This window comes from Gymnogyps californianus, chromosome 28 (genome assembly GCF_018139145.2).
Source record: "Gymnogyps californianus isolate 813 chromosome 28, ASM1813914v2, whole genome shotgun sequence".
In the NCBI taxonomy this organism is placed as follows: Eukaryota; Metazoa; Chordata; class Aves; order Accipitriformes; family Cathartidae; genus Gymnogyps; species Gymnogyps californianus.
Genome location: NC_059498.1, coordinates 3,951,903 through 3,979,390, shown reverse-complemented (window position 1 = coordinate 3,979,390; position 27,488 = coordinate 3,951,903). Strand labels below are relative to the sequence as shown.

The 27,488-nt window shown below is 61.2% G+C and overlaps 1 protein-coding gene across 1 annotated transcript; it reads right to left on the bottom strand.

Moving 5' to 3' along the window:
• Positions 1 to 60: 60 nt before the first annotated feature.
• Positions 61 to 27,362, bottom strand: MRC2 (mannose receptor C type 2). Its single transcript, XM_050911838.1, has 30 exons — positions 27,264 to 27,362; positions 15,371 to 15,769; positions 14,921 to 15,094; positions 14,527 to 14,691; positions 14,225 to 14,338; positions 13,328 to 13,471; positions 12,583 to 12,771; positions 11,213 to 11,367; positions 10,843 to 10,950; positions 8,291 to 8,406; positions 7,987 to 8,135; positions 7,647 to 7,864; positions 7,262 to 7,404; positions 6,747 to 6,849; positions 6,495 to 6,633; positions 6,160 to 6,195; positions 5,642 to 5,802; positions 5,280 to 5,347; positions 4,946 to 5,046; positions 4,681 to 4,826; positions 4,161 to 4,275; positions 3,916 to 4,079; positions 3,592 to 3,700; positions 2,857 to 3,095; positions 2,603 to 2,771; positions 2,256 to 2,405; positions 1,823 to 1,942; positions 1,257 to 1,436; positions 821 to 847; positions 61 to 284 (listed from the first exon to the last, which is right to left on the bottom strand). Exons 1-30 carry the CDS (start codon positions 27,352 to 27,354, stop codon positions 64 to 66), a joined length of 4,413 nt encoding a protein of 1,470 aa, XP_050767795.1. The 5' UTR covers positions 27,355 to 27,362; the 3' UTR covers positions 61 to 63.
• Between the last annotated feature and the right edge of the window lie 126 nt (positions 27,363 to 27,488).

Sequence of the window (27,488 nt, the reverse complement as noted above, 5' to 3'; positions counted from 1 at the left end):
CGTGTGTGATGCTCTCCGTCCTCCCCCCTCCCCAGGTCCCCGTCCCCAGCGTCCCCCCTGCCGTTAGTCTTGCTGCTCGTTCATCTCCATGTCCGACACCAGGATGTTCTTCTCGGCGGATTCGCTGGGGTTGGAGGTGGTGCGGCTGTAGCGGGCGCTCTCGAAGGCACCCCGCTCCACGCTCCGCCGACGCTTGTACAGGTAGACGGCGACGCCCAGCACGGCGCACAGTGCCAGCGTCGACAGCACCACCACCGCGATGGCCGTCGTGTTCTCCGGCAGAGCTGCAGGGAGGAGAAAAGGCCGGTGAAAGGCAGCCTGCTGTCTCCCGCTGTCTCACCATGCAAGAGGGGCTTGGGCTGGGGGGACTCCAGCCGGACGGGGGCTCCCGGGCAGGATGGGTCAGAGTGGGACAGGACTGGAGTCTGCTTTGGTGTTTTGGGGACATCCTGCTCGTGGCAGAGCTCCTGGGGCCGGGTGGCCTCCCCGGGTCACTCCTGATGTGCGTGAACATCTGGCAGCTGCCTGGGATGGAACTTTGGGATCCCACCAGCAGATGTGGCGTTCATCCCCCACCCTGGCCAGGCAGCGTGGGCAAGGGCAGGAGAGCCCAGCAAAGGGCTGGCCGGACACGCTCCTCCACGGAGGGATGGCTCCTGCTGCTGGGGACTCCTAACCCAGGGCCAAAGCCACCTGGAAATGGGATTTCCCACCCGCAAACACCATTTCTTTGGTTATTAATACAAGCGGGGCTACAGGATGGCCCCCCAGCACCGGGTCCTGGTCCTGGTACTGTGCCCAGGCTGACGGTGCCACTCACCTGCCCTGGAAAAGCTGCTCTCCTCCACTGCAATGGCAACACAGACAGATGAGTGCGCGGCCACGGCACCCTCCCCTCTTCCCAGCGCCGGCACCACCGGCCCCGCATCCTCTACTGCTCCCAGCGCCGCACTGCGCAGACGCTGGGTGATGCGCAGCCGCGGGGGTCCTCTGGTTCTGCTCCACCACCGCCCCGCTGGCCTCATCCTGCCCCGAGGTGCTGACCTGGCCACTGAGCCATGCACAGCCCACCACTGAGCCCAGTGGGGACCTTCAGACCCCAGCACCGGCCCCTACAACCCCCCTACACTGGAACTGCCCAAACCACGTGGCTGGTGCTGCCAGCAGGACAGAGCTCTGCCCCACAGCACCCTGCTCAGAGCCCCAGCGCACCCCACATCAGCCCAGGCGCCTCAGGCAGCACGGGGGGGCCCTACCTCGGGGGATCTTGCAGATGACCCCCATGGTGACGTTGGTGCAGGAGCCCAGGCGCCACACGCCATTGCTGCTCTGGATCCAGTAGCAGCTGTTCTGGCTGAGCATGCTGGGCCCCGTGTCGTGCTGGCCCCAGTTGGAGTAGTTCACGGCGGTGTTGTCATGCCAAACCAAGGTGCCGCCTGGGAAATGGAAGAATTAGCTCTGGGGAGGCTGAAGGGGACGCCCCATTTTTGTCCCACTTCAGAAAGCACAGGGGCAATGGGGAGGTGCGATGGGGCAATGGGGAGGTGTGATGGGGAGGACCAGGGGCTGCAGGGCGCCTTCCTGAACCTTCAGGCTCCAGTGCCTTGGAGGAAGGTCTGGGCTTCAAAGCCACCACTCCCATCCCACCAAGCCAGAGGAGGACACACATGGCATGTCCAGCACAGCCTGAGGCACTGGGGCTCCTGGTCACACCACGGCATGAGCCCCCCACATTGGTGGGGGGCTCTGCTCACCACAGACTTGGTGGGAATTCATGGTGGTGCCTGCAGGAATATCTAGAACCTCACTCCTTCCTTTGTACCTTTGGGGTTGAAGGTCATGCCCAGCCAGGCACCCTTGGATGGGCCCTCGTACGCCTGGAGATGCTCCCACACGAAGACGTTCTCCATCTCGTCCTGGATGGACAACACCGTGCCGCCGACTGCGGAGGAAAGAGTGTCAGGGAAGAGCCCAGACCTCAGAGGATGGAGCTTGGGAGCAGCGGTGCCCAAGAGGGCAAAGCTGAGGAACTACCCATGAACCATCTGGCAGCTGGGGAACCCTAACATGTAACAGCAACGAGGCTGACCAAGCCATCGTTGGTCAGCAATGATGGCTGACCAAGGCTGGACATGGACGCAGAGACAGGGTTCCATTCAAGGGTGCTTTGCCGCACCCATGGGCATCCTGGGGACCCCACCCTCTTCCATTTCCAAGGGTGCGTCACTCCCTTCTGCCAACGCAGCCCCCCATACCTTTCTGGCACCTCCTCATGGCGTCCTTCTGCCCCAGGGTGATCTCCATGTGGAAGGTGTAGCAGTGGTCCCGGAAGGGGATCCAGGACGAGTCCTCCAGCGATTTGGGACAGCTGCCGCTGTAGCTCCACTTGTGCGTGCGGGGGGCACCTGGGGGGCACACGGTGCATTGCGGGTGGGTGGAGGGGCACAGGGTGTCAGGGTCCCACAGCACATTGGGCCACCCAGCCCCGTAAGGACGCACACAGAGCTCCAGAAGGTCCCCGGTGGGATGCCATCTCCAACCCTTGATCGCTCCCCACCCGCTCCGCCCCACGCTGAGCCCCCGCGTCCCCCCCGGCCAGCACCTGCTCGGAGCTGGCAGATGCCCCCCTGCAGCTTGGTGTCACAGCCGGCCGTGCGCCAGCTCCCGTCCGCATCCATGTAGGAGCAGCCGGCGACCTGCTGGGGCTCCCCATCCTGCCAGTTGGCATAGAAGAGGTTCTCCTCCGTCAGCCACGAGTAGCTCCGGCCTCCCTGGAGAACGGAGGGGAGAAGAAGCTGGGGGGCTGCCGTGACCCCCTGGGGACCCCCGCCCCAGGTGCCTGCCCCCTTCCCTCACCTCGTTGTTGGCCAACCCGATCCAGAGCGGAGCCCGCAGGCTGCTGACGGCCTGGGTGAGGAAAGCCTGGCTGTAGGGGTCGGGGATGGTGGCCAGAGTGGCGTTGAGGGTCTCGCAGAGCAGCAGCGCCTCGTGCCACCTGAGGGGTTTCTGCAGGATGCGGTAAGTGCTGTTGTGGTAAAAGAGGGTGCCGGTGGGCGAGGGGGGGTACGGCGTCCGCGCGGGGCTCAGGGACGGGTCTGGGGGAGCAAAGAGACATGGTCAGAGGGCACGGAGGACACTCCTGCATCCCAGGGAGGGTCACCCCCTTATCCATCCTCCCCCCCAAAGCCGGGGTGTCCCTGGCAGTGCTGTGCAGGGGGCACGGGCACCTGGGGACATCCCGGTGCAACCAGGGAAGGCAGAGCCCATGTCCCCAGGGGCAACGAGCATTGACATCCTAGTGCCATCCCCACCTTGGAGCTGTCCATCAGGATGCACGTCCCTATGGCACACGCCGAGCCAGGCTGGCGTGCACAGGTTTGGGGTTGCCCCACAAACGGCTGGGACGAGGGACCCCCCCCTGAGTCAAGCCTGTCTCCCCGAGCTCCTCCAGCACCCTGAGCTCCCCCCAAGCTGAGCCCATCGCCCCAAGCTCCCCAGCCACAGCCCCACCACAGCACAGGGCACCGGGATGGGGGGTGGCAGGTCCCCAGCAAGCAGAAGCTGGGGCTGTCCCCCTCGTCCCCCTCCTACCTATGCTCCGCTGGCAGATGTAGCCATGCTTCTCCTCCAGGCAGCTCCGGTCATCCCAGCGTCCCGTGAAGTGGGGGGGCAAGCCGTGCCACACCACCACGCAGTTGGTCTGCACAGCCAAGCCGCAAGGTCAGCGCTGCCCTTAGCATTGTCATCCCACCCCCACGGACACCCCCACGCCAGGGACCCCCACCCTGCAGGGCCAGATCCTGCTCTGCCCTTGGAGAGCCACCCTGGCACGCTAAAACCTTCCATTCTCACGGTGGGACACAGGGCTGAGACCTTCCCAGGGGATGGGGGATGCTACGGGAGGGTCTCACTCACCGGCTTGTCGCGGGGGCTGGAGGCACTGCAGCCCGAGGGCTCGCCGGGCGCCCAGCTCACATGCCGCAGCGGCTCGCCCTCCACCCACTGGAACTCCCTCTGGGCATCGTGGAGGCCGATCCAGAGGTCGAAGGAGATATTGGGCAGCATGGACGTGACGAAAGCTGCAAGCGACGGGTGAGGCGCTGAGGACCACCCCGGCGGGTCCCCAGCCAGCGGGGCCAGTGGGGGCGGGGGGGACCTACCCTGCTCCAGGGGGCTGGCGATGGTGGCCAGGACAGCACCCTGGCTCTCGCATGCCTGCTTCGCTTCTGGCCACTTCACTATCTCAGCTTTGTCATGGCCGTTGAAGCTGAAACACTGCACAGGCGGGGGCACGGGACGGTCCAGGGGGTGCAGCCGTTCCCCCCACCCTGAGCCCTGCACCCTCCCCACTCAACCACCCTTTACAGCCCCATTCTGCCCCAACAGTCCTTCTCCACTTTGCACCCTCATGCCTGCTGGCCCCCCATCTGCTCCTGCACCCCCACCCCAGGGCGCACCTCTCTCCCAGCATCCCTGTGCATGCACCCTCACTGCCCCCTCCTGCACCCATACCCCGCGGCACACCTCGCCCAGCATCCCCGTGCATGCACCCTCAAGCATTTCCCCCAAACACGTGCATGCATCCCTCTCCACCTCGCCATTTCTCAGCCAGCCCCTCTCTGCCTCAGCAGGGCTGGTGGAAGGCCGGGAGGCGGCCGTCCCCTCTCCATCCTGCCATACCTTGCTGAGGAATGGAAACCAGCCGCGGGGACAGCCCCCGCTCGCAGGAGCAGGCAGTGGTGGGAGGGAAGGCTTCACAGCCGTCCCGTTGCTCCGCTTGCAGATGTAGGGCAGTGCTGTCATGCACTTCTGGTCCCCCCAGTCCTCTGTGGGGAGGGACAGGCCGGGCATGACCCCCCCTGCCGCACTGGGGTAGGGGTGTCTCCGCTCAGCCTGCAGCCCCAGCCCTTCCAGAGCCCCAGCACGGCCGGATCCTGCCCCTCACCTCTGCTGGCCGTCATGTACACGCACTTCTTGTCCTTGTTGATGGGCCGGGGCTTGCCTGGCGCCCAGGAAACGAAGTTGAGGAGGGACCCGTCGGACCACCTGGGAAAGGCACCGGTGGGAGCACGAGGCCAAGCAGTGACTTGGCGAATGGGACCAGTTGCACGCCCTAACTAGGAGCATGCCCCACCACTGCCCTCTCGTAGGTGAGGAACCTCCATCCCAGCACCCCAGGAGAGACCCCCAAGATGCAAGTGCCGAGCTACAGTGCTCTGAGAGCTGAGGACGGTGGCATGAGGACGTGCAGGGATGCGGTGGCTCGTTCTCCAACTTACTTGAACCTCCCGTCGTTCTCATAGGTGTGCAGCCCGATCCACCAGTGCTGCTCCTGGCCCCTGGAGAACTGCACGCCCGGAGAGGACACGTCAGTGCCCTGGCAGGGACTGGGTGTCCTTGGGGACAACCATGGCCACCCCAGGCACGGGGACCAGGCAGCCCCCCTGCAGCTTGCACTGTGGCAAAAAGCATCACCTTGCTGAGCCCCAAACCCGCACCCAGGCACCAGGACCTGCTGCCACCGCACAAGACCCATCGTGACCCCAGCAGAGCCCGGCTGTCCCCAGATAACGTCCCTCCAGCAAAGGATGAGAGAAGCCGGGGAGGGAACAGCCCGGGGAGGTCCCTGTCCCTCTGGTACCTTTTTCAGGTTCTGGCCCAGGAAGCGCAGCTCGGCCTCGCTGTGCACCGACGCCAGCTCCGCCTGGAACCAGCTGCAGATGCGCTGCGCCTGCACCCACGTCGAGTGGTGCTCGAAGAACTTGTACTCGGCCTCCTGGTACTTCACCCACTCTTTGCTGCCTGCAGGCAGGGACCGGTGTCATGCTGTGGCTGTGCCACCCTCTGCCGCAGACACCAGCACCCACCATCCAGTCCCTGCGGGCTGGGCTGCTTTGCTTTCGCTCCATTCCTGCAGCTGAGGGGCCTGATCCTGCCCGGTCCCTGAGGGCAGCCCTTGCCGCCATGTTGTGCAGCAAGGGGCAGCAGGATGCCTGGGCTCCCCTCCCTCCTACAACCCTACACAGGATCCGTCCTCCTCTGGATAACGCTGCAGGGATGGCCCGCAGGGACCGTGCCTCACTCATGCATGCGATGGGGTGGCAGACGCCCGGGGAGGACGGTCTACACCAGATGGACACACGCCCATGGCCAACGCACCTTGGGTCGTGATCTCCGGCTCCTTCACGTCAGCGCCTGGCGAAAGGGCAAGGAGAGGCTGTCAGCGGGATGTGGGGCTGGGATGCTCCCACTGACGTTTGCCTGCAAACTGCCCACAGGCTCCAAGGGCGAGATGCTCTCCCGAATCCCCCCAGGATGGACAGCACCTCTCCCACCTCTCCCAGCCCCTGAATTAGGACTCATCCTCCCAAAAAAGTGCAACCTTTGGAAGGGAGGTGACAGAGGGTCCCCCCGCATCCGCTCCACCATCCCGCAGCCCATCCTCTGCCAAGTTATTCAAAGCTGAAGGGTTTGGGGGCCTCTTCGCCGGGTACCTTTGGGCAGTTTGCAGATCCAGTCCAGCTGGGCTTCGCACTGCATCGGCATCCACTGCAGGGAGGCCAGGTCCAGCACCGCGCAGGTCCGGATGTCATCGTCATCGTAGTTACTGTGGTCAAAGTTGTGGTAGAAAAACTGGGGGTCGAGAGAGATGGGCGGTGTTGGGCATTTCCACCAGCACCGAATTTGTCCCCCCTGCACCCCAAATGCCAACTGGAATCATCTTGCCGAATCCCCCCCGGACTCACCCCCAGCCCGTCGCTCCACCTCCAGCTCCTGTCCCCCGCTGGGTCCCGCCGGTTCAGGCCGATCCAGAACCAGTGCTGCTCATGGAGCTCCGGCTCCGACTCCCTGCAGCGAGCCAGGGGGAAGGGTGAGAACACAACCCCTCTCCAAACCAGAAGTTTTTTATATTTATATACAAATATATAATCTGGCCTTTTTTTGTTTGTTTTCAAAGCCCGCTGTCTCCACAACACCCAAAGGCAGGAGCTTGGATAACAGGCACGCCAGCTCAGGGCTGAAGGAGTTTTCAACCCAAGCTCCATCCCCAAATTACACCAAATTTCCTGCACTTTTCCCGCGTCCCCTCTTCGGTGTAGCCACACCAGCTGATGCACCTTCTGCACACAAGTTCGTGCTCAGAGAGCCACATCCATGCCCCATCCACCCATCCACGAGTGCCAGAGCACAGGGAAGCATGTGGGCTCATGCCAAGCACACTCGGGCAGCGGGACACGTGCCGGCGCAGCCAGCCTCTCACCCGAAGATCTTGTTGAGGGTGTTGGCGACGAAATGCTCCTCCTCGTAGCTGCCCAGGCTGAGCAGCTGGGCCCCCAGCTCCCGGCAAAACTCCTGCGCCGCGATCCACGTCTTCTTCTCTTGCAGCTTTTCAAAGTTGAACACCTGGGGAAGGAAGAACCGGCAGCGGAGGGGGCTCAGCACCGGGAGAGGAGCAGAGCATCGTCCCCACCCTGCAGGCAGCCACATCCCGGGGCACGCTGCCACCACGCAGCCCGAACCAGGCTCGTGGGGTCTGAGCTGCCCTTTGCAAGCACCAAAACATGCTCCTTCACCCGCCCTGCACCGGTGGGGAGGCACATGGACCCCCCACAACGGCCAGGGCAAGCCCCCCCAGCACCCCTTACCTTGTAGCAGTGACGGAGCTTGGAGTCGGAGCTCCATCCCGGGGGGCAGGCGGCGGCGAGGCTGGGCGTGGGGTAGGGACCGGGCAGCTCAGGGTTGACCGGGGTGCCCAGGTTCTGCCGGCAGATGTACTTGGCCTTGAAGGTGCTGCAGTTCTTCACCTCCCACAGCCCCATGGAGCTGCCGGTGGCCAGGGCCACGCAGCCGCCCTTGTTGTAACCTGGAGCGCTCACGGGAGCGGGGAGGATGCCAGCCTTAGGGTCAGACCGTGCCGGGCAGCAGATCCAGCGCCCACCCTGCATGGAGGGGACGTCCCCATCCCACCCGCGGCCACCTCCTTACCGGGCTGGTCGCGGTTCCAGTGGGTGTACATAACCTCGTCGCCGCTCAGCCAGCGGAAAGCGCCCGTCTCATTGATGTCCTGCAGTGCTGTCCAAAAATACTCTCCGTCCCAGCCGTAGATGAGGCTGCTGACGTACGCCTGCTCGAACCTGGAGGGGTGGCGAGAGGGGGTGATGCTGCGAGCTGAGATGCCAAGCAACCCGCGCTGCTCCAGCCTTTGCGTGCAAAGCCCAGCTGTCGGGTCACACCCCGCCTTGGGGGGCTCGTTTTGGGGCAAACCCACCACCACCGGCGTGGCACTAACCTGTTAGTGATGGTGACCAGCGTGGAGCCGTAGTCAGAGCACGTCTTGCGGGCATCGCTGTAGGGGACGCGGTCCTCGCCCAGCCAGAAGCAGGAGGGGCTGTGCCACTTCCAGCCCTGGGGACGGGTGACAAGGGATGTCTGTCACTGCTCACCCCAGCCCTCCCCAGAAGGACGGGAGCAAACCCGAGGGGCGAGAGCAACATCCCACGTCCCCTGCCACCACCTCTGCCTTCTCCTGGGAGGTCTCCTGCCCCCGGCCGCCCCAGCTTGACCCCGCTCAGCTTTGAGCTCTAACAAGCCCCCGGCCCCAGAGGACATGGCTGCAAGGAAAACAAACACCCAGGCAGCTTCAAAGCCGGGGAAATGGCTCTCCCTGCCAACGTCCAGTCCCGGCTGGGGCGCGGGGAGGGGAACACAATCCTCCTCTATACGCCGCGGGGCCGAATCCAGAGCGAGTCCCACTGCAGTCTGCTTTAATCCCCCGCCTTGTTGATGTTGGAGCCTCTCCGGGGCCGGAGACACAATAGTGCCTGTTTTCTGCCAGAGCAGGGAGCGGGGCGGCCCCGGGGCTGGCAGCGGTGGTGGCGGCGTGGGGAGGGACATGGGGCCTCATCCGTGAGAGGGGACAGGCACGTGATGAAGAGCAAGCCGGGGTGGGAAGGGTGAAGGGGCTCAGCCGGGGAGGCAAGTGGCCCCAGGCTCAAGGACCCTCCTGGCACGGTAGGAAGCATCACCGGGGTTTTACCCCTGGGTCCCCCGGGCACTGGAAGGACATGGGGGGGACACATACCATCTGCAGCATCATCAGCATGGTGGGGAGGGAAGCAGGAGAGCAGCTTTGGGAGACCAAGAGGAAAATGACCCCAAATCCCTTTTTTTTCCCCAAGTTCCTGTTCCTGCAGCCTTTCCCCAAAGTTAGCAAATCCAGGTATGGACCCACTGGCTGGGTCCCACCGGGAACAGCATGGACGCCCCTGAGCAGCCGAGAAAGGGGCCTGGCATGGGACAGTGCAGGTCCCCGATGTCCCCAGAGGGGTCCGGCTGGCCCCAGAGGGGTCCCCAACCAGCCCTGGGCCTCGGCATCACTAAAACCACATGGGTGCTCTCCCATGCACCGAGCACCACAGCAAGCCCCCGTGATCCAAAAAGGGGCCAGGATGGGACTGTCAACCCCAACTGCTGCCTCCAGCTCCCGATCCCGGCGTGCCCCCTCATCCCTCTCCGGCTCTGCCCTTCCCTGTGCCCAAACCTCCATCCCCCATCGCTTCCTTTAAGGCTGTTCCAAAAATAAAAGGGGTTTGGAAAAGGGGAGAAAAAGCAGCAAAGCCACCAAGAAAAACCAGCACGGTGGCCGGAGAGAACCAGGGCCAATCCTCTGAGCAAGATGCTGCCTCCTCGCCATCAGCCTCTGCATCTGGGTGGCAAACGGCCCCGCTGAGGATGAGGAGAGGGAGGAAGGATGGGAAAAGGTCTTTCCTCGGTTCGTTTATCACTCCCAGTTTGTTTCCCAGCAGGTGCATCTCTGCTGGGCACCCAGGGCCAGGGTAAGACTGTGGCTGGAGAGGCAGGAGGGAGTTAAATCTGCATGGGGACATCCTATCAGTCCTCAGGACTGCTGCGGGGACAAGCGGACGGGTGGCGGTGGCACATTGCCACCGAGTGCCTCGTCCCCAGCACCCGCCGACACCGGGGCTCCTCCGGCTCTGGCTGGCAGCCCCCCGTGTCTGGCCCGGCGTGCCAGCTCACCCGGCTGCCGCGCTCCCCCCGAGCTCTCGCGGAGTCAAGCAGCTGCTGGGGTTTGTCTCTGCTGCGATGGGGTAAAGACCAGGGAGGAGCCCGGCAGCACCTCTGGGAGCTGGCCCGGAGGGGCTGCTTGCTAGTCCAAGCGCGAGCACGCGCTGGCTTGCTTTGAAACGCTGGGAGACGTTCAAGAGTGGCGGCGATGCCAGGCTCGCCGCTCAAAGACTTTGCAAAGAGGCACAAAAGCGACTTCCCAGCAAGCGTGGGAACAGGGCAGCCTCAGCCCTGCTCGACAGCTGGGGAAACTGAGGCAGAGCGCAGCCCGGGTGAGAACCCGCCAGTTTGGTGGCTGTCTCCCCAAAACGCCCCTATCCTGCCCGGGGAAGGCAGACTGCCATCGTGCCGAGGCACGGGGCCGGCAGCTGCCTCCGTCCCGCCGGGCTCCCACGTGGAGCAGCTTTGCTGCCGGGTTTTGGCACGGAGAGAGGCAAAGGGAAAAAAAAAAAAAAAAAAGAACGTCCCTGCTGGCAACCGAGGCAGCCCAAGGGGGAGGATCTTGGACGATGGAGACAAGCATTTTGTCCCAATTTCTTCCCGCGGCCTCATGCAACCATGGAAGCGAGGGGCTCAGCAGACCCAGGACGCTCTGTCGCACCGGCAGCCCCCAGGCACAGACCCGCAGCTCTGGGTGCTGCTCATCAGCGCTCCCCGAAATGGTTTTGGGGAGAGGTCCCCTGCGACCCCAAAGCCCCGAGCATCAGGCAGAGCCATGGAGCAGCCAGAGCCCCCTCCTCCCCAGGTCCCCCTCACCTTTCGGCACCCGTGATCATCCTCCTCCTTCTCCTGGCTCACCCGACCGGGCTTTTTGCAGATGGACGGCAGGGTCTGGTTGCACGGGCTGTCATTCCACCTCCCTTCCTGCACAGCATGGAGAAGAGCAGGACTGAACCTATCTGACAGCCTGGGGAATTTCCCAGCCCATCCATCCCCACCTTGGGTCCACAGACTTTCCTTCCCTACATCAAATCCCCAAGGATGCTGTGCTGGATCCCTCCCATCCCAACAGCTGGGATAAGCCAGGTTCAACCCTGCTCCCCGAGGTATCCCTCCTCCAGCCACGAGGATGCTGCAGAGCTCTCTGCGGAGGGGCAGGATGAACCCCCCAGCCCTGGGCTCTCACCGGTCCCCAGATGGTCACGCAGTCTTCCAGGCTGTCACGGAAGTTGTTGGGCTCGAAGGGGTGCCAGTACGTGAACCTCACGGGTGTCCCATCCGACCACTCGAAGTTCATCTGCAGCTTGAGGTCGTTTAGGCCAATCCAGAGCTCCTCCACGTCTGCCGAGATGGGAGGGTGGGGAGGTGAAATTCCCTCTGCCTGCCTGAAACCTTGCAGAACCCCCCCACTGACACAAGCCCCCGTGATGGCACCGTGCCTCTGCAAAGCACCTGCGGAAAACCCACTGCAGGGCTCAGCCTCTAACCCCAGCGGTGCCAGCAGGCAGGAGAGGGCAGGAGAGGGCAGGGCAGGGCAGGGCAGGGCAGGGCAGGGCAGGGCAGGGCAGGGCAGGGCAGCTCATGCCTGCAAGGACAGACCCGCAGAAGGGGAAACACAGGGACATTTTCCAGCAGTTTTCAGAGAGGTGCTGGCAGCAGCAGAACGATTTTCAACCATTCCCTCCCATCCCATCCCAGTCTGCTCCCAGCCTGGGGACGCCGGCATGTCCCCCTCCTTCCTCCACCCTCCTATGGCTCCTGCCTCCCTCAGCATTAACTCCCTTCAGCCCCCAGCCCCTCCCCGGTCCCCGCTCAAGTCTGGGTCCCCCGATGTCCCCGCGGCAGGTTTCACTGCCAAACTCTTCCTCTGCGGAGCAGGGTCGGGCTGCAGGCTTGCAGGAGCACGTAATTTGGCCGGAGGGGCTGCACTTGTATGGGAACAGCAAAACCCGAGCCGAGGGTGACCCTAATGAGGGGTGGCACAAGCAGGGTCTGGGGGATGGTGGCCCGGGTGCTCCTCCGTACTACTGCATGATTGCTCGGGCTGAAACTTCCAAAGTACCATCCCAGCTCTGACACATCCTGACATGGGAAAGTTCAACCCAATTACACCTCGGTGAAGCCAGAACTGGAAAGAGAAACCTGGGATGCCGTAAGCAGGCGTTCCCCCTTCACTTGACCTGCTGCGGGGGACGCTTGTGGCCTGGGCAGGTTTAGCAGTAAGAGGTGCAGCCTCCTCCAGCAAGCCCAGCAGGACTTTTTTTCCCATCTTCTACATTAACCAACTGGGACTAGTGCCATTCCCAGCTGCAGCTGTGTATTTTCTTCCTCGGCACTGCAGGCTCCTGGGAACAGCTTTTACATTTGCTGGATGGAGGATGCGCCCGGGGCATGGGATCCTCCAAGCAACACATCACCTCCCAGCCCAGGGTCTCCACTCCCTTCACAGTCACAAATTAATTCAACTTTGCAGCCTCCATCACACAGAAGTGACCTTTCCGCGGACCCCAAAATCGGATGGGAAGGGTGCTGCTGACACAGCGGGCTCCCCCTTACCTTGCTTGATCTGCTTGGTGACAAACTCCAGCTCGGAGAGGGTGTGGATGCTGACCAGGTCCCCCCCGCTCCGCAGGCACGTCTTCTTCGCCTCCTGCCAGCTCTTCTTCTCTCCCACCAGACGGTAGCAGTTGGACTGGAAGGGCTGCCAGCTGGGCTCGCAGTCCACCTTCACCTCCGACCACGAGTCTGGCAGGACACAAGGCAGCCTGAGGGCTCCTGTCCCGCTCGCCAACCCTCTCCTTGGCAGGGAGGGGACCATGGGGAGGGGACCACGGTCCCACAGGGTGCTCAGGAGACCAAGCCAAAGCAACAGTGGGAAAGCTACAGCCAAAGCGTAACACGCAATGGCAAGGTGCGGGCAACGGTGGCTTTAGAGCTCTGGGAACAAAACAAAATCCCTTTTGCTTGCAGGGGAAGGATGGCAGAGCGGAGCAGAGAGCACCCCATCCCCTGGGGACCACGGGGGACCTCCCGCTGCTCTCGAGTCCTCCCCTACCGCCCAACCTGTAATTGCACCAAGCGCTTCTTGGGGGATGCTCCCTGGGGAGGAATTTTTCCACATCTAGGCAACCCTGGGGAGCTCAACCACTGCATCCAGGGCACCAGCAAGCTGGGGACACCATGGGCATCTCCACGGGCTGCTCCAGCACGTGGGCAGCATCCCCGACCGTGCCGGGATGGGAGCACACCCGGCCGGGATATGGGGCTACCCATTCCCAGTGCTACTCATTCCCCCGCTCACCCGTCAGGAAGGGGTCGGCAGTGGCGTTGGGCTTCTTCTTGCAGACGTAGGGGAGGGCGATGCCGCAGTCGCGGTTCTGCCACCCCCCGGACGACTCAGTGCGGATCACCCCGCAGTTCTCCTCGCTGGGGTTGTCGGGCTGGTCTGGAAAGCGGGGCGAGGGGGGGACACGCTGCTGAGGAGCTGGGGCAGAGCTGCCAACACTGCCCACACAGGCAGGGCACCGTGCGAGGGCAGGCACCGGCAGGGTGCAGCTCTCCCTGCTCCAACACCAGTAAAGACCTATTTATTTTGTTATTTTGCACGATGAAGACGTGACCCCGCGTGCCCGGGATTATTTATTGGGCCTCGATGCACGAGGACCTGGAGCGTCACTGTTTCACCTAGAAATGTTGGATAGCAGTCGGGGGGGACACGGTACCAGACCTGAACTGCTCCAGCCCGTCCCCAAACCTCCTCCTGGGGTATCACTGTCCCCACGAGTGCCTCTGGGTGACGGCACTGGGCACGACCAGAGCAGCCCTTGCAATGGGTCCTTCTGTCCCCTGAGCACCCTGGGGTTAGAGATGGGCATCTGCAGTTGGGGACCACTCCTCAGCCACACTCCAGCACTGAGCTGGGATGCAACGACCCTCCAACAAGGAAGCTCAATCCAGGTTATCTTCAGGGCTGCTGAGGGCTGGCAGAGGGACAACCCCCGCTCCAGCACCCTGCGTCCCCCCTCCAGCTCCACGAATGTCCCAGGCTGCTCCACAACCCCACAGGGCTCTCCATCCCCAGGCAGCAAAGGGACACCCCAGAGCAGCCCGGGTCATCTCCCCTGCCAAGGGGCCATCGCCAGTGATCACAGGCTGTTCCCCGGCCCCCCCATCACCACCATGACCCCCCCGGTCTCACCACTCTCCCAGTTGAGGTACTTGAGGGGCGAGTTGTCCGACCACTGCCAGCCTCCATTGATGTCCAGGTCGTTGAGCCCAATCCAGAGCGTGGAGCTGTACCCCGTCAGCAGCCCTGGGACCGATGCAGCCAGAGGGGCAGGATCAATCCCCCCAGCCCCAGCTCAACACCCAGCCTGTCACCATCCCCAAACCAACCACCCCGGGCAGGCAGAGCAACCTGGCACCGGCGATGGCCATGGTGCCGCCAGCTCTGCCCTGGGCGAGGAGGACAGGGGCGCAGCCAGGCTGCCATCATCTCACCGTTGATGTAGGTCTGCTCGTGGATCTCGGTGATGCTGAGCAGGTTGGCCCCTTGCTGCTCGCAGCTATTCCAGGCCTCCCGCCACGACAGCGTCGACTGGAAGTTGAACTGGTAGCAGCTGTTGGTGAGGTGGTCCTTGTCCCAAAAGGTCTCGCAGTCGTTGCCTATGGGGACAAGCAGGGTGAGCACCCAACACAGCCCATCCGCAGCTCCAAAAGACCCCAATAACCCAGAAAAGCCAGAGGGAAAGAAGCCAGTGGGGCTGCTCCGGCACTGCAGGCTGCTCGTGGGAGGAGGGACAAGGCAGGAGGAAAGGGGAGAGGCAAGAAAGCCCCCGGGAGGGATGGACACAGGGTTTCTCCTTTTCCCTGCAGGATGCATCCCCCCACTTACTCTTTATGGGGCAGAAGCCCCATCGCTCGTCCTTGCCGTAGTCCTGGGTGGTGGCACACCAGAGATGGCCATCCTCCCGCCCCGTGCTGGTGCACTCGTGAAACCACTGGTTGTCGTACTTGAAGGGGATGGTGCATGGCTTCCCGTGCGAGTTGCCCTGGATGGTGTAAATCTCTGCAGGAAAAGAGGAGCCCTTGCTTGAGGCTGCATCTACGGGGGGCTGGAGGGAGGTTTGGGGTGAGGGGTGAGGGTTGATCCGGCATGGGGGCTAGCGAGGTGCCCAGAGGCTGCCCACTCCCCATCACCCCGATCCTGCCTGGTTTTGCAAGCCCAGCAAGCTGGGACCGAGCTGCCCAGGCAGGACCCGACTGCTGCAGCACCACAGCCGCAGCTCACATTTCGGGGCTGCTTTGGGTTATGGGATAATACGAACGCCCAACGAGGCATTACCAGAGTACGGCACGGAGCACAGATCCTCCTCGGTGCCGTACGTCCTCCACTGCGAGCCACGTGCCTGGTCCCCCCTGTCCAGGGAGGAATTGCCCGGGCGGGCGCCGAGATGCTGGGAGAGCTGCTCCCCGAGGCCACGGCAGCTCCAGCGCATGTTGACGGACTCGCGGTCACACTCGTAGGTGGCCAAGGGGTGCAGCCCCGCTGTGGTGTTGGCCCCGTGCCACGAAACCCCCAGGCACTGCATGGCCCCCACGTTGAAGAGGCGATTTCGCGAGACCCATTTCCACTGCTGGGCTGGGGCGCTGGCGTTGCAGCCCTTGGCGAGTCTCACCAATGAGTCCTTCGTCTCCAGGCAGCCCTGCGCGCCCGTGTTGTAGATGAGGAAGACCTTGGAGTCTGGGCAAAAAACAGGGGAAAAGGGTTAAAGCATTGCTGAGGATTCAGCATCATACCACGCGTTGCCCCCAGCCTTGCCAGAGCATCCTCCCTTTCTGTGCACATTAACTTTTGGGGTGCATCCCTGTGCAGAGCACCCGGCACACCGGGGACCACTGCTTCCCTGCAGAAATAACCCCGGGGTTTGCCCTGATGCCTGTCCTTGGGGTGATGGGCTCCAGGCAGGGTGATACGGATGGGTGTTTGCACCCAGAGCCGGCTGAAGCCTCGTGACACCCCCGCAAAGCACCAACAAGCGGCTTTCGGGCATCAGAGCCAGTGCAAAGAGCTCGCTCGCTCTAACAGCGCCATCAGAGCCATTTAAAATTGAGTTCCCACTGGCAGCGCCCAGCCGCGGCATCCCGAGGCATCGCAACGAGCCCCGCACCGGCGCCGGAGGAGCCCAGGCCAACGGCTTCGGCACCGGCCATCTGCTCCGGGTGGAGAAACACAGAGCAGGGAAATAGAGAGCGCATCCGTCATTTTTATGTGTATTTGGGGACCTGTTAAAAAAAAACTGCAGAGCAAACAAGAACTTTGGGGGAAGGTCTCCCAGCGTGCGAACAGGGCGTGATGGAAAATGCCTGCACGCAGCTGCGGCTCCCACGGACACGGCCCCAGCCCCAGCAAATACAAAACGTCGCGTCAGGACCCTCCGAAATCCCAGCCCAGGCGTTGGGAGGCGGGAGCAGAGCGAGGGGAATCGCTGCCAGCAGATAAAGCGCTACCGCAGCTGCAGAGGGGAGAAAGGCTGATCTCAGCCCCGGCTCAATGCACGTCCCACGGTCCTGCCCGCTGCGACGGCCCAACCCCGCATCCCTACAGCAATTCCCCCCCTCCCAGCATCACCGAGGGCCACCCCAGCACGTGAATCCATCTCAAAACCTGTATAAACCAGTAAACCCAGGACGTTACACTGGGACACGTTGCTCCAGCTGACGTGTCATTTTTAAAAGATACTTTATTTCTTCAAATGCATGCTTCTAAGCTCAAAAGCCACCCCTGGGCTCCGCGCAGCCACTTCTTGCCCCAACGCCCCAGCAAAAAGCTGCCCAAAGCAGCACATCAACAAGACGACTTTTGTCGGGTTTTTTTTTTTGTTTTAAAAGCGACTCATTTTTTTTTCCACCACAAGCATTCACCAGAAGTCAAAGCGAACTCACGGGCCCCGCTATATTTAGCTTTGGTTTGCTTTGGTTTTTTGCCATTGTACGAATTTTTTGGGCTGAAAAGGTTTTCATTTCCTATTCCCCCGCAACCTCACCCTGCCCCAGCTATGTTGTTACAGGCAGCTCCGGCACATTCGAGCAACAAACATCTCGGCTCAGCGAACTTTCCTGACTTGTCTCTGAAAGGAAAAAAGAAATGGAGGAAGAAACACACCCCCATTTCGTTTCAGAGCTTCAGCATCGACCCGGGTCCAGAAAAGAAATGATGTAAAAGACCCGTTCCCCAGCCAAGATGACATCAGTGATAACCTCAAATAAACAAAAGTGAAGCCTATTTGCATGGCGATCTCCGGGGAGCAGACTCCGTGCGCATGCAACAGAAAAAGGCAGCGATTGGAAGAAGAAATGTTTAATTTCTCAGAAAATATTCTTCAAATCACGGCAAGTGAAAAAAATAAGCAAAAATTCAGATGGGGCTGATTTTGGCTGGCTGAAGCTCAGGTTCCTTAAACCGGTGCTGGTGTTTCCCCAACTGGAGCTGGCTTGATCCTGACCAGGACATCAGGAGACCAGCTCATCCCCCCCGCCAAACACCCATCTCACCGTGCCGGCATCAGCCACGGCATCCCCCAGCCCATCGCTCTCCCCTTCCCGCAGGTGGTGCAACCCACCACCGGCACCAGGGACGTGGCGGGGGGTCTTTAAGCACTTCTAGGGTGATGCAGCATCAGTGCTGCGACCCGCTGGACCCAAGTACCAGCGCTTGGGCAGGATGAGGCCTCCCTGGGTCACAGGCTGATGCCACAGTGCTTTGCAAGGACCCAGCCACCGGCCCTTTGGTACTAGGAACAGAAAAAGCTGCTCTACCGCGAGCACTGCCGCAGCCGTTAGCAGCAGGGGTCAGCAACGGGACAACTTTCTCCGCTTATCTGCTAACCCGGCTTTGCAAGAAAAAATTAATAGCACATTGGAAAAGCCCTGGAGCCAGCCCCAGGAGTCAGTGTCAGGGGGCTCAGCGCCGCATCGGGGCCGTGCGGCATCATGCAAAGGCAACGCTCGACGGCAGCCACGCAGCGGCACGGTGCTCAGAGGAAGCTGTCCAGACTGGAGGGGGCAGCCCCGGGGCTGGAAAAGCACAAAATATCATTTTACTCTAAAAAGAGAAGAGCTGGAGGTAGGAAATTATAGGCTAAGGGGTTTGGTCTGCCCCCGCACACTGTAGGCAGCTCAGCCCATCGTTCCTTTGCTTGAAGCAGGCAGAAGAGGACACCCGATGTGTGTGCCCCGGTCCCCGCTGAGCCCTGGAGGAACAGCAAAGCTTTAGCACCGGCTCAGCGCTTGCACCTCCCCAGCGCTTCCATCTTCTCCCCTTGCAAAAACCGCTGTGCACCAATGGCGGGGAGCTGCTCCCAGCGAGGCTGGAGCCAGGGGGGACAACCAGCACGAGCTCAACACACATCAGCAAAGGCACATGCTGTGCTTCGCCCAAAATACGCTTTTCTTTCACTTATAGGGAATTTGGGGCTGACTTGACCCCCGTTGGTGTCCACGACATTGGCAGCAGCGCTTGGACAGGGCCCTGATGCACTGAAAGGAGCTTTCAGCCTCCCTGACCCCAGCCCGCCGGCATGGCTGAGCCCAACGGGCTTCGACGTCTACGGAGCAAACAGCTCCCCAGCGGACCGCCAGTCTTTTTTTGGATGGTCCCGACCATCTCCCAGCCACCGCTTGCGGAGAAGCCTCTGAAACGCGGCCGCAGGCACTGTGCCGCCGAGCACCAGCCTGGCCGCGGCTGGCTCCAGCTCCACCACCGATGCTCAGTGCCGACACCAAGCACCCGAGTGAACTCTCCCTGTTCCCACCCGGCTGCTAATGAATGGGATGGATGCGGAGTTGGGTGGGATGGGGCGAGTTTGTATCAATGAATCCCAGCCTGGTATCCCGTGGAGCAAACCCAGCCCTCACAGGAGGCAGCTCCAGAGGAGCATCCCAGTGGGACTGGGAATGTCCCCGTCCCTTCCAGGGCCCCCTCTCCTGCACTACCCGCCGCAGCCATGGCACAGCTACGGGTGACTCCTTTCAGAGATGCTCCTCTGGTTTTTGCACCCACCTGCAGACCTGAAACCGCACCGGCAAAGCTTCCCAACCGCCCTCCAGCTATGGAAATCCAACCACAGCAAACACCGGCAGATCCTTCCCAAAGAGGAGCTGCCCTCCAGCACAGGACGAAGAGCACTGGAAAATGCAACTGCTGGATGCTCTGCCTGGAATCACCAAAATTAAACCAGGGCTGGATCTGATGAGCGCTGGGGTAGGCACCCTGTGCACCCCGTGCCTCTCCCTCCTGCATCCTACATCTTTCAAGTAGGGCCAGCTCAGAGCAGCTCTGCTCCATCATGTCCTGTTCCTCCTCCTCATCCTCCCCTGCGGAGGAACTGTGAAAGCAAAGAGAAAACCGACACTTTCAGCAAGGATGCTGTCTTGTCCCAGCCACGCAGACGCCTGGATGCTGCCTCTGCCTTACTGGTATGAGCGTGGAAACCAGCCAGTGCTACGAGGCAGCGTGATGGTGGGGACGGCGGGGAGCTGGGGCTGAGAGTGAGACACCGGCTCTGCCCGCAGAAACGCGCTCCTCTCCCACGGGGGAAATACCAGGATGCTCGTGCTCGGGCACAGCAGGAGAAATCGGCCCTTGGCACCAGTGGCTGAACGCTGCAGAGATGGAGAAACTGCGACCCTTTGGGGCAGCCCTCAAGGGAGTTTTACACCCCACTCCTGACTCCAGATTCTCTTTTTTATTAAAAAAAGCAAGTTTTTAGCCAGCAGAAAGCCTGAACTGAAGGGAACTCAGCTCAACCCTTCCCACAACAGCTTTACCACCCCATGGCAAATAAGGAAAGCTTCACAACCTACAATTTTGGGGAACGTGGGCAGCACCGGATGAGAGAGGCAACGGGGTTAGGGAGTATCCAGGGCACAGAGGTGGCCGTCGGTGGTGGCAGACGTAGAAAGCACTGCGGCATGGCGCGGATGGGTGTCCTTGCCACCACCCTGCCCCAAGCGTGTCCCAGCCTGGCCACCCACACCAGGACACCCAGAGCACCCCTGCTCCATTGGATTCGTCACCCTCCCATCACCTGCAACAAATGCAGGTGCAAATTTAAGAGAGGACTGAAGCTACAGCTGGACCCCGGTCCCGGTTATCCCGGGCTGGAGCAGGTCCAGGGCTCTGGCCACAATTTCATCCCACTGCAGCCAAAAGCGAACGCTGGCCCCAGCATGGCAGTGCCACTCTGGCTCTGTGCCCGCATCCCCTGCCACCCCCTTGGCTCCTCTGTGAGCCTCATCGTGGCACCCACTCGATGGCAGAGCCCTTCACAGCAGCTCTGGGGCTGCACTGGGGCTCAGCCCCGTCCTGCAGCTGCCCTGGCGAAGGTGTGCCTTGCCTGGCGCTCTTGCTTGGGATCGCCCTTTATTTGGGGTGTCCCAAAAAACCCAGCTCCAAGTCCGCTTGTGTGGGAGGCTGAGCACGCACAGAGCAATGGAGACGATCCCCTCCTCGAAGGTTTCTGTGCTGCAGGCACGGCCGCGGATGTGGTTTGCTCCAAACCACCCGTCAAAGGCAGAAAATCCTCAAAGCCCGGTGTGGTGCCCCAGCCACAGCAGCAAACCGGGCTCCATTGGGTCTCCAAGACCCAGGAGCTTCTCAGGGGCTGCAGACCCCCGTGCAAGGAAAGCAAGCCTGCTAACGAACACCTTTGTGTGGATTTGGAAGTCCACGCAAAAGCTTTACCCGTAACATCCTGCAGCAAGAAACCCACCCTTCACTCGCATGGTACATAAAGAAACCTCCTTTCAGCCTGAACCTCCTGGTTTCACGTGCCCTCACCCACTAGAAAACAGGGCACAGCAGCCCCAAGCCACCCACTCCAAACCGCTGGCTTTTCAGCCCGTTATTGCTGCCCGAGGGTGACCAGTGGCTCCGAAACCCACACCACACGGACGGAAGAAAAGCTGCGGGAAGTGGCAGCTCATTCACAATAAACAAGGCAGGGATGCACCAAGCTCAGGAAGGAGATCAGCAACAGAGAAGCAAAACTCCCTGGAATAAAAAACAACAGAAAAAGAACCAAAAAGTGTTGGTCATCAAATCCAGGAGGGTTTCACCCAACAAAGTGAGCCTCCGCCGGGCTCAGCTTGCACAGCCCTGCAGGAGGGGAGGGAACTGCCGGGATGGGGAGAGACCCAGCCTGAAAATTCACCCTCCGGTGACATTTGGGAGTGCAGGACCCCAGGGCTGCACCCCAGCACTGCGCCCAGCTGGCTCTGCTGATGGACGCTGCAGGGGCACAGGAAAGCCTCCAGCTCTGTCTTAAATTCTATATTATTGGATGAAATATTCCTCTGGAGGAAACCTCCCTTCCTGGAAAGAAGTTCCCAGCAAAGCCCAGCCTCACCACCGCTGGCATCTGCGCCCCCAGCCATCAGTCCAGGCGTGGCTGATGCCATCCCCAAGTTCTTGGCATGGAGAAGAGCAAAAGCATGGCCATTGCCATAAAGAGCAGCAATTTTTGGCCCGAGGAAGGAGCCTGTGCTTCCCTCCAACGGCTGGGAAGGGGAACTGGTGATAAGAAAAGCAGCAGCTGTACCTGTGGGAGCTCCGGACAGCTCTGGAGCATCCCTGCTGCCATCAACCATGGGGTATGACAGCAGTCCCAGCCCGCGGGGAGCACATCGCTGCTCTACCTCCCCCCGAGCTGCTTTTGGGTATTGACAAACTCTATGCAACCCCTTAAAGAGGAACTTCAGATTAAAAAAAAAAGGGGGGGGGGGGGAAGGAAACGCAGACTATCAGCAGCCTCAGGGCACGCCGCGAGCCTCTGGCTCAGGAGGGGGCACCGGCACTGCTCCTGTCTGCTCGAGAACCGATGACGGACACCAACCCACCCACCTCTGATGCTCCTAAAATAGTGGTTTGCATCAAAACAATGATGCTGCCCAACGGCCCGCAGGCTCGCCCCGGCCCAGCACATCCCCGGGCTCGGCTGGGGCCAGACTCAGCCAGAAGCAGCTCTGGGTGCTCCAAGCCAAGCTCCAGAGTAAAAGAGGGGCGTTGTTGTTTCATTTTGTTTTTTAAAAATAAACCTCGGGGAATAATGAGCAGATCTCTTGTTACAGGGAAGAAAGCGAAGCTCCTGATGGCCTGGTTGAAGGTATGAAGCAGCAGGACCTGCACCTGGATCCGAGAAACTCCTCTTGGCTCGCCCAGCAGTGCGGAAAGAAGCTGCTGTTTATACGATGGGAGCTGTATGAGACAAGCTCCTTACTTGGCTGTGACCACGAAGGCTACCTACCACCCTGCTTACTTTCTGCTGCCTCGTAAAGATTTTGGATGGGGTCCACATACCGCATTTCAGCCTCTCTGCAGACATTAGAAAGTCCATTCTCCCCACACCCTGCCCGGGATACAGACAAATAAATGCATTCCATGGGGGATGCTTGCCCGTGGGCAGCTCAAGTGACTCGCCCACAGCCGTGGCAGGCGACAAGGGAGCCAGGAGCCCCAGCATCCGCCTGCCGGTACCCAGCAAAGGGTAGAAGGATGTAAATTTTCCCCAAATTTCCCCCAGACCCGTTCCAGGCTCCAGCCCCACAGCGGCTGCATGCATCCAGAGGTGGAAATCCCAGGTTTGCCAACTCCCTGGGAACGCAGGGAGAGGAAGGCAGCGCCATCCATCTAACGGGCTCCAGCCGGGATGGAGAAGTGCAATGGACCCACCGAGACCACAGCGGGGAGTGGCAAAGGACAGGGGTCCCCCGGCTGCCGCCGGCCAGACGATCCCCCCAGGACGCGGTGGCCGGGCTCCCCGCAAATGTCCTGTCCCACATCTGTCTTCTCACCCAGCCACAAAATCCTGGCAGTGGCAGCCTCGGCCATGTCCCGGGGGGACTGCTCTGGCCCCGGCTCATCTGATCGCCCCCAATTTGCTTGCCCTGAAGCATCGCCCACCAGCACCGCAGGCCCCCCTGGCCAGCAAATTCATGGCCATGTCCAGGGGCGTTGATGTGACGTGCGGGACAGTCCCGACACGTGTCCTCACAGACGTGGTTCCAGCACAGTTGGCTGAAAACTACCAAATTTTTCAAAACTACTGAAGAAACTCCCCCAAAAAAGAAAAGAAGATCCAGAGATTTCTCCTCCCTTCTTTCTCTGGCACCGTTCCTCATATTAATGCCCCGAGCGGTGCCATTGGTGTCTCAGGACGGGGAATCCCCCATTTCACCAAAACCAAGCACATTTGCACAGCAAGGATCAGCCCCGGTGTCCCACAGCTTTTTTTTTTTTTTTTAATTAAAATGATGTTTAACATGAAGCTTTTCTCACTGGGTGCTCTTTGCTTGCCTCGTGCCCAGCACTCAAGGGCAAGACTGGAGTAAATGGGGCCGTTTCCTGGAGAGCCCAAAGTTGCCGTGTCTGGATTCAGGCAGAGGAAAGGGGAAGGGCTCGATCTCCCCATTCCCAGCCTCAGCACCATCCTGCAAACACGCTGTTTTACATGGAAAATCCCATTTATGTTCCTGTTGCAACAGCACGAGGTGCAGTGCAGGATTGAGCTCTCGCCAGGATGGGGATGAAGGGAGCATCACGCTTGAAAAATACCCTGTGCCCCCTGCAAACAGCCAAACCTTCACTCCAGGGCTCAAGAGTACTCCCAAGAATTTGCAAGTCAATCCACTAATCATTTTCTAATCCTTAATTAATTAAAGATGGGTCCTTTAAGAAAAAGAGCATCTGTGTGGGTCCCTTTTGGGCTCCGAGCAATCTTAAGAATGAGAAAAATGTCGATGCTCCGCGGTCTCGGCACAGTTCAAATTAATTAAAATCCTGCTTCTCGGCCGCACGTGAAGAACAAGATTTTACAAATTGTTTAAACAACCTTTCGAGGAAATGGCTGGGTCGGGACAGGCGCGAGCAGGCTGCGAGGGCGGCCACCGCACACGCTCCCGCTCCCACCCGAAAATCGGCCGCGCTCGATGGAGCCGAGCGGGGTGCGATGCACCGGCGAGCAGCGCCGGGACCTCCGGCAGCCCTTCGCTGCCCTTCTCCGAGCACCCGCTGAGGTACCGGAGCCAGAGGCTCCCACTATGGATTTATCAACCGGGAAAGATGATTTAGCAGACAGCAATTATACCCCCTCAGCAGCCATTTGCTTTGATTTTGGGGCAAAAAGTTTCCCTGGAAAATACTTAAGGAAGACGGAAGGCAGGAGCGTGCCTCTGCCCTGCAGGGAAAGGTGCAAAATCCAGCCAGAAATAAAGCCGAAGAGAAACCTGCAACGTGGCTTTAACCATCACCGGGACCTCACGCCTGAAAATGCCTTCTCGTGTGCCGGCAAGGCATCCCGGGGCAGCACCTTCATGTGGGAAACCTCCTGGGGCCACCGCACTGCTCTGGGTGGCTTTGGGGGAAGGGGACCGTTTTGCACCGAAGGCTAAATCTCTTTTGCTTTTCATTCTTGTAATTCTTGCGCAAGCAGCAATCCCTCTCCCCGCCGCCTCGTCCCTGTCCCGCCCGGCTGGCTGCCGAGGCTGCAAGCGTGCCGGGGCGGCGAGGTCCCTGGCTTTCCCCTGCGCCCTGCCAGGCACGGAGCCGCTGTGCTCTTAGCAGCAACGCCGACACCTCCATTCCCCTTTCGTGCTCCCAAATAATCCAAAGAAGATGGAGTTATAATTTCTTGGAGCTGCGTTTGCCATGCAACAAGCTATTTCCATTGCAAAGAGGAAAACGGGGAGGGGAGCTTCATGCAAAGGCTGCTCTGTTTGTTTTACAGGCTGTAAATTCTTCCCTGGGTCCCTTTCGCCCCCTCCCCTTGCTGCAAAACCGACACGGCAGCTCCCGCCCGCAGGTCCCGCACTGGGCACCAGCCAGGTGGAGCAGCTGATCCAAAGCACCGGCAGCGCCATGTCCCCGCATCGACACGGGGACCTCGTCCTGCCTGCAGCCACGGCAGGATGAGAGCTGCTGCCTCAGTTTCCCCAAGACAGGCACGTGGGTGCTCAAGCGATGCTGCAGAGATGGGGCAGCCAGTGGCGATATCCCACCGAGGAGCCACAAACCTCCTGCCAAAAGCCGCGCTCCAGCTTCCCGGCTATCCCGGAGGCGAGGGTTTGGCACGAACCCCTCAAGGAAGCGACAGCTCCCCAGGGAAAGCAATGCCGTCTGCCAGGCCAGCCCCCGCGGCCCCCGCCGAGAGCGTCCTTGCAAACAGCACTCGCTCAAGGGACTCTTGGGACTAAGCCATCCCGATCCCAAAATCCCAGCGAGGATCCTTTCCGAGCTACAAATCCAGCCTGGTGCTGGGGGACCTTGGATGTGGCACCTCCATCGGCGCCATCCCCTGTCCCCTTCGTCCACTGGGTCCAAGGCAGGGCTGACGGTGGGGAGAGCAGCGGAAAAGTGGGGATGGGGCGGAGAGGAAGAATTGAGGGTGCTTGCACCCACTCGCCAGCGGGCCGCTCAGCGCGAGCAGCACAGCACCGCGGGCTGGAGGCAGCTGAAAGCCGCCTTGTTCCTTGCCCTGCCCCGGCGCAGGGTCGGCTGCCACCGCGCTCCCTCCTCGCCGCGCCGCCACGAACCACCGGGACAGAGGTGCCTCTGTCCTCGGGCTCGCGCGGGCGAGGGGGACTCGCCAGACCTGGATCCCACCGACATTTTTCAGGGCGAAACAGCCAGAATCGGTCCTTACAGGTAGCTAAGCCCTGCTGAAATCGCGTAACCCCCTTAAAACCCACAAAAGGAGGAATTCACGGCCCTCAAGTAAATTATGGGGATGTTTAACAGGAATTCAGCTGTGGAAATTTGGGGGTTCAGCTGAGATGTCTCCAACCAACAGCAAACCCTGGCAACCGCTCTTCTGAACACCCCGGGGTACGGGGGTCTCCTTCCCCATCGCCTCCTCCTTTCTCCATCCCTCAGAGAAGCAGTTTCTCCCAGCCGTGCGCCTCCGATCCCGGGCTGGATCCCTCGCTTGGCACGGGACGGTTGCCCAACGGCATCGCACCACAAAGCGACAGCAACCCCGGGTTCGCCCCTTGCGATGCTCAGCCCCGGGGGGCTGCTGGGCTGGGGGGGGGGGAGAGGGGAAAGCGGGGGGCAAGGGGGGAGGCGGGGAACAGTGCCCTCCCATGCTGTCCGTTCCAAATCTGCTTTGGATTTGCTAAACGTACTCTAATAAAATAGGCCAAGGGTTTACGGTTGTTATTGTTCAGGCAAAAGTAGCCAATTTTGCCTTTTTTTTTTTTTAAAAAGTTTTCTCAACAGGGCCAAATGAATCCAAGGAAGCAACAAAAGCAGTTCCTCACTTCTGTGCTAGACTATCCTGGGGTAAAAAGTGTCTCAAATGGCAATTCCAGGGGCCATCCCGAGGAGCCTCAGGCGTCTGGCACATGGTGTCTTCAGAAGGTTTTTTTTTAAAAAAAAAAAAAAAAAAAAAAAGATGCAACCCGTTGACTTTATTGTGAGAAGTTACGAAAAGAAAAGGAAGTCTGCAAATACCCACTCGGGCCCCGATCCCGCGGGGCACTTTTCTATAGGACTAACACGCCGGGGGGGGGGGGGGGGTGTCAGGATGGAGAGGGAAGAAACCTCCAACAAAACACTGCGGCCCCTTCCCGACCTCGCCCTCCGCGAACTGCCCTCCCCGGGGAGACAAAAGGCCGGAGCGGGGCTGCGGGGCGCTGCGGGCCGGCGGCCGCCCCCGGCCCCCCGCCGCCCCCCCCGGAGCCGCCCTGGCCCCCCCCCCCGGCGGCCGCGGAAACGTTTCCGCCGCGCTCGCCAGACGCTGCGTGGCCGCACGGCGCGGGGAGTTGAACTAAAAATAATAAAAGCGAGAGAAAACACGACGCGGCGAAACTGGAGAAAACAAAACGCGGCGGAACGAACCGCGACCGAAGAAGGATGAAGTAAAACAAACCGCGATAAAAGCAAATAAAACATTTCGGGAGGAAATAAACCGGAGCGATGTGAACCGCGCCGGAGCGAAGCGGGCCCCCCGCCCTCCCCCCCGCCGGGGTCCCGCCGCCCCCCTCCCCGGGCAGCGCCCCGCGGAGCCGGGCTGGGAGGGGCCGAGCCCATCGGAGGGGGGGGTCCCCCATCCCTCCCCACGCTGATTTCGCTCCTCGCCCCCCCCTTCCCCCCAATAATAATTAACTCGCGGAAAGACGGGGGAGGGGGGGGGTCGTTGGAAGGGGGGGGGTCCGGCGGGAGGAGGGAGGCGCGGTCCCACCTGGGTGCGCAGCGCCGAGCACCAGCTGGAGACCGAGGAGGCAGCAGAGGGGGGCGCGGAGGGGCCGCGGTCCCGCCGAGCCGCGCCCCATGCCCGGCGCTGCCCGGCTCCGCTCCGCTCGGGGCCTGGCTGCTCCCTCGCCGGGGCCGGGGGACGGCGGAGGGGCGGGCGGGCGGGGAGGGAGGGAGGGAGACGGAGGAGGAGGAGGAGGAGGAGGAGGAGGAG

Bases quoted from the DNA above. Each gene is read 5' to 3' on its own strand.
- MRC2 (XM_050911838.1), bottom strand. From the start codon at position 27,354: ATGGGGCGCGGCTCGGCGGGACCGCGGCCCCTCCGCGCCCCCCTCTGC. The intron at 11,368-12,582 runs GTAAGGGGGAGC...CCATCTCGGCAG, and splicing joins CACCAAGCAGATCAAGCAAG to ACGTGGAGGAGCTCTGGATT. The intron at 4,276-4,680 runs GTATGGCAGGAT...CCGCCTGTGCAG, and splicing joins GGTTTCCATTCCTCAGCAAG to TGTTTCAGCTTCAACGGCCA.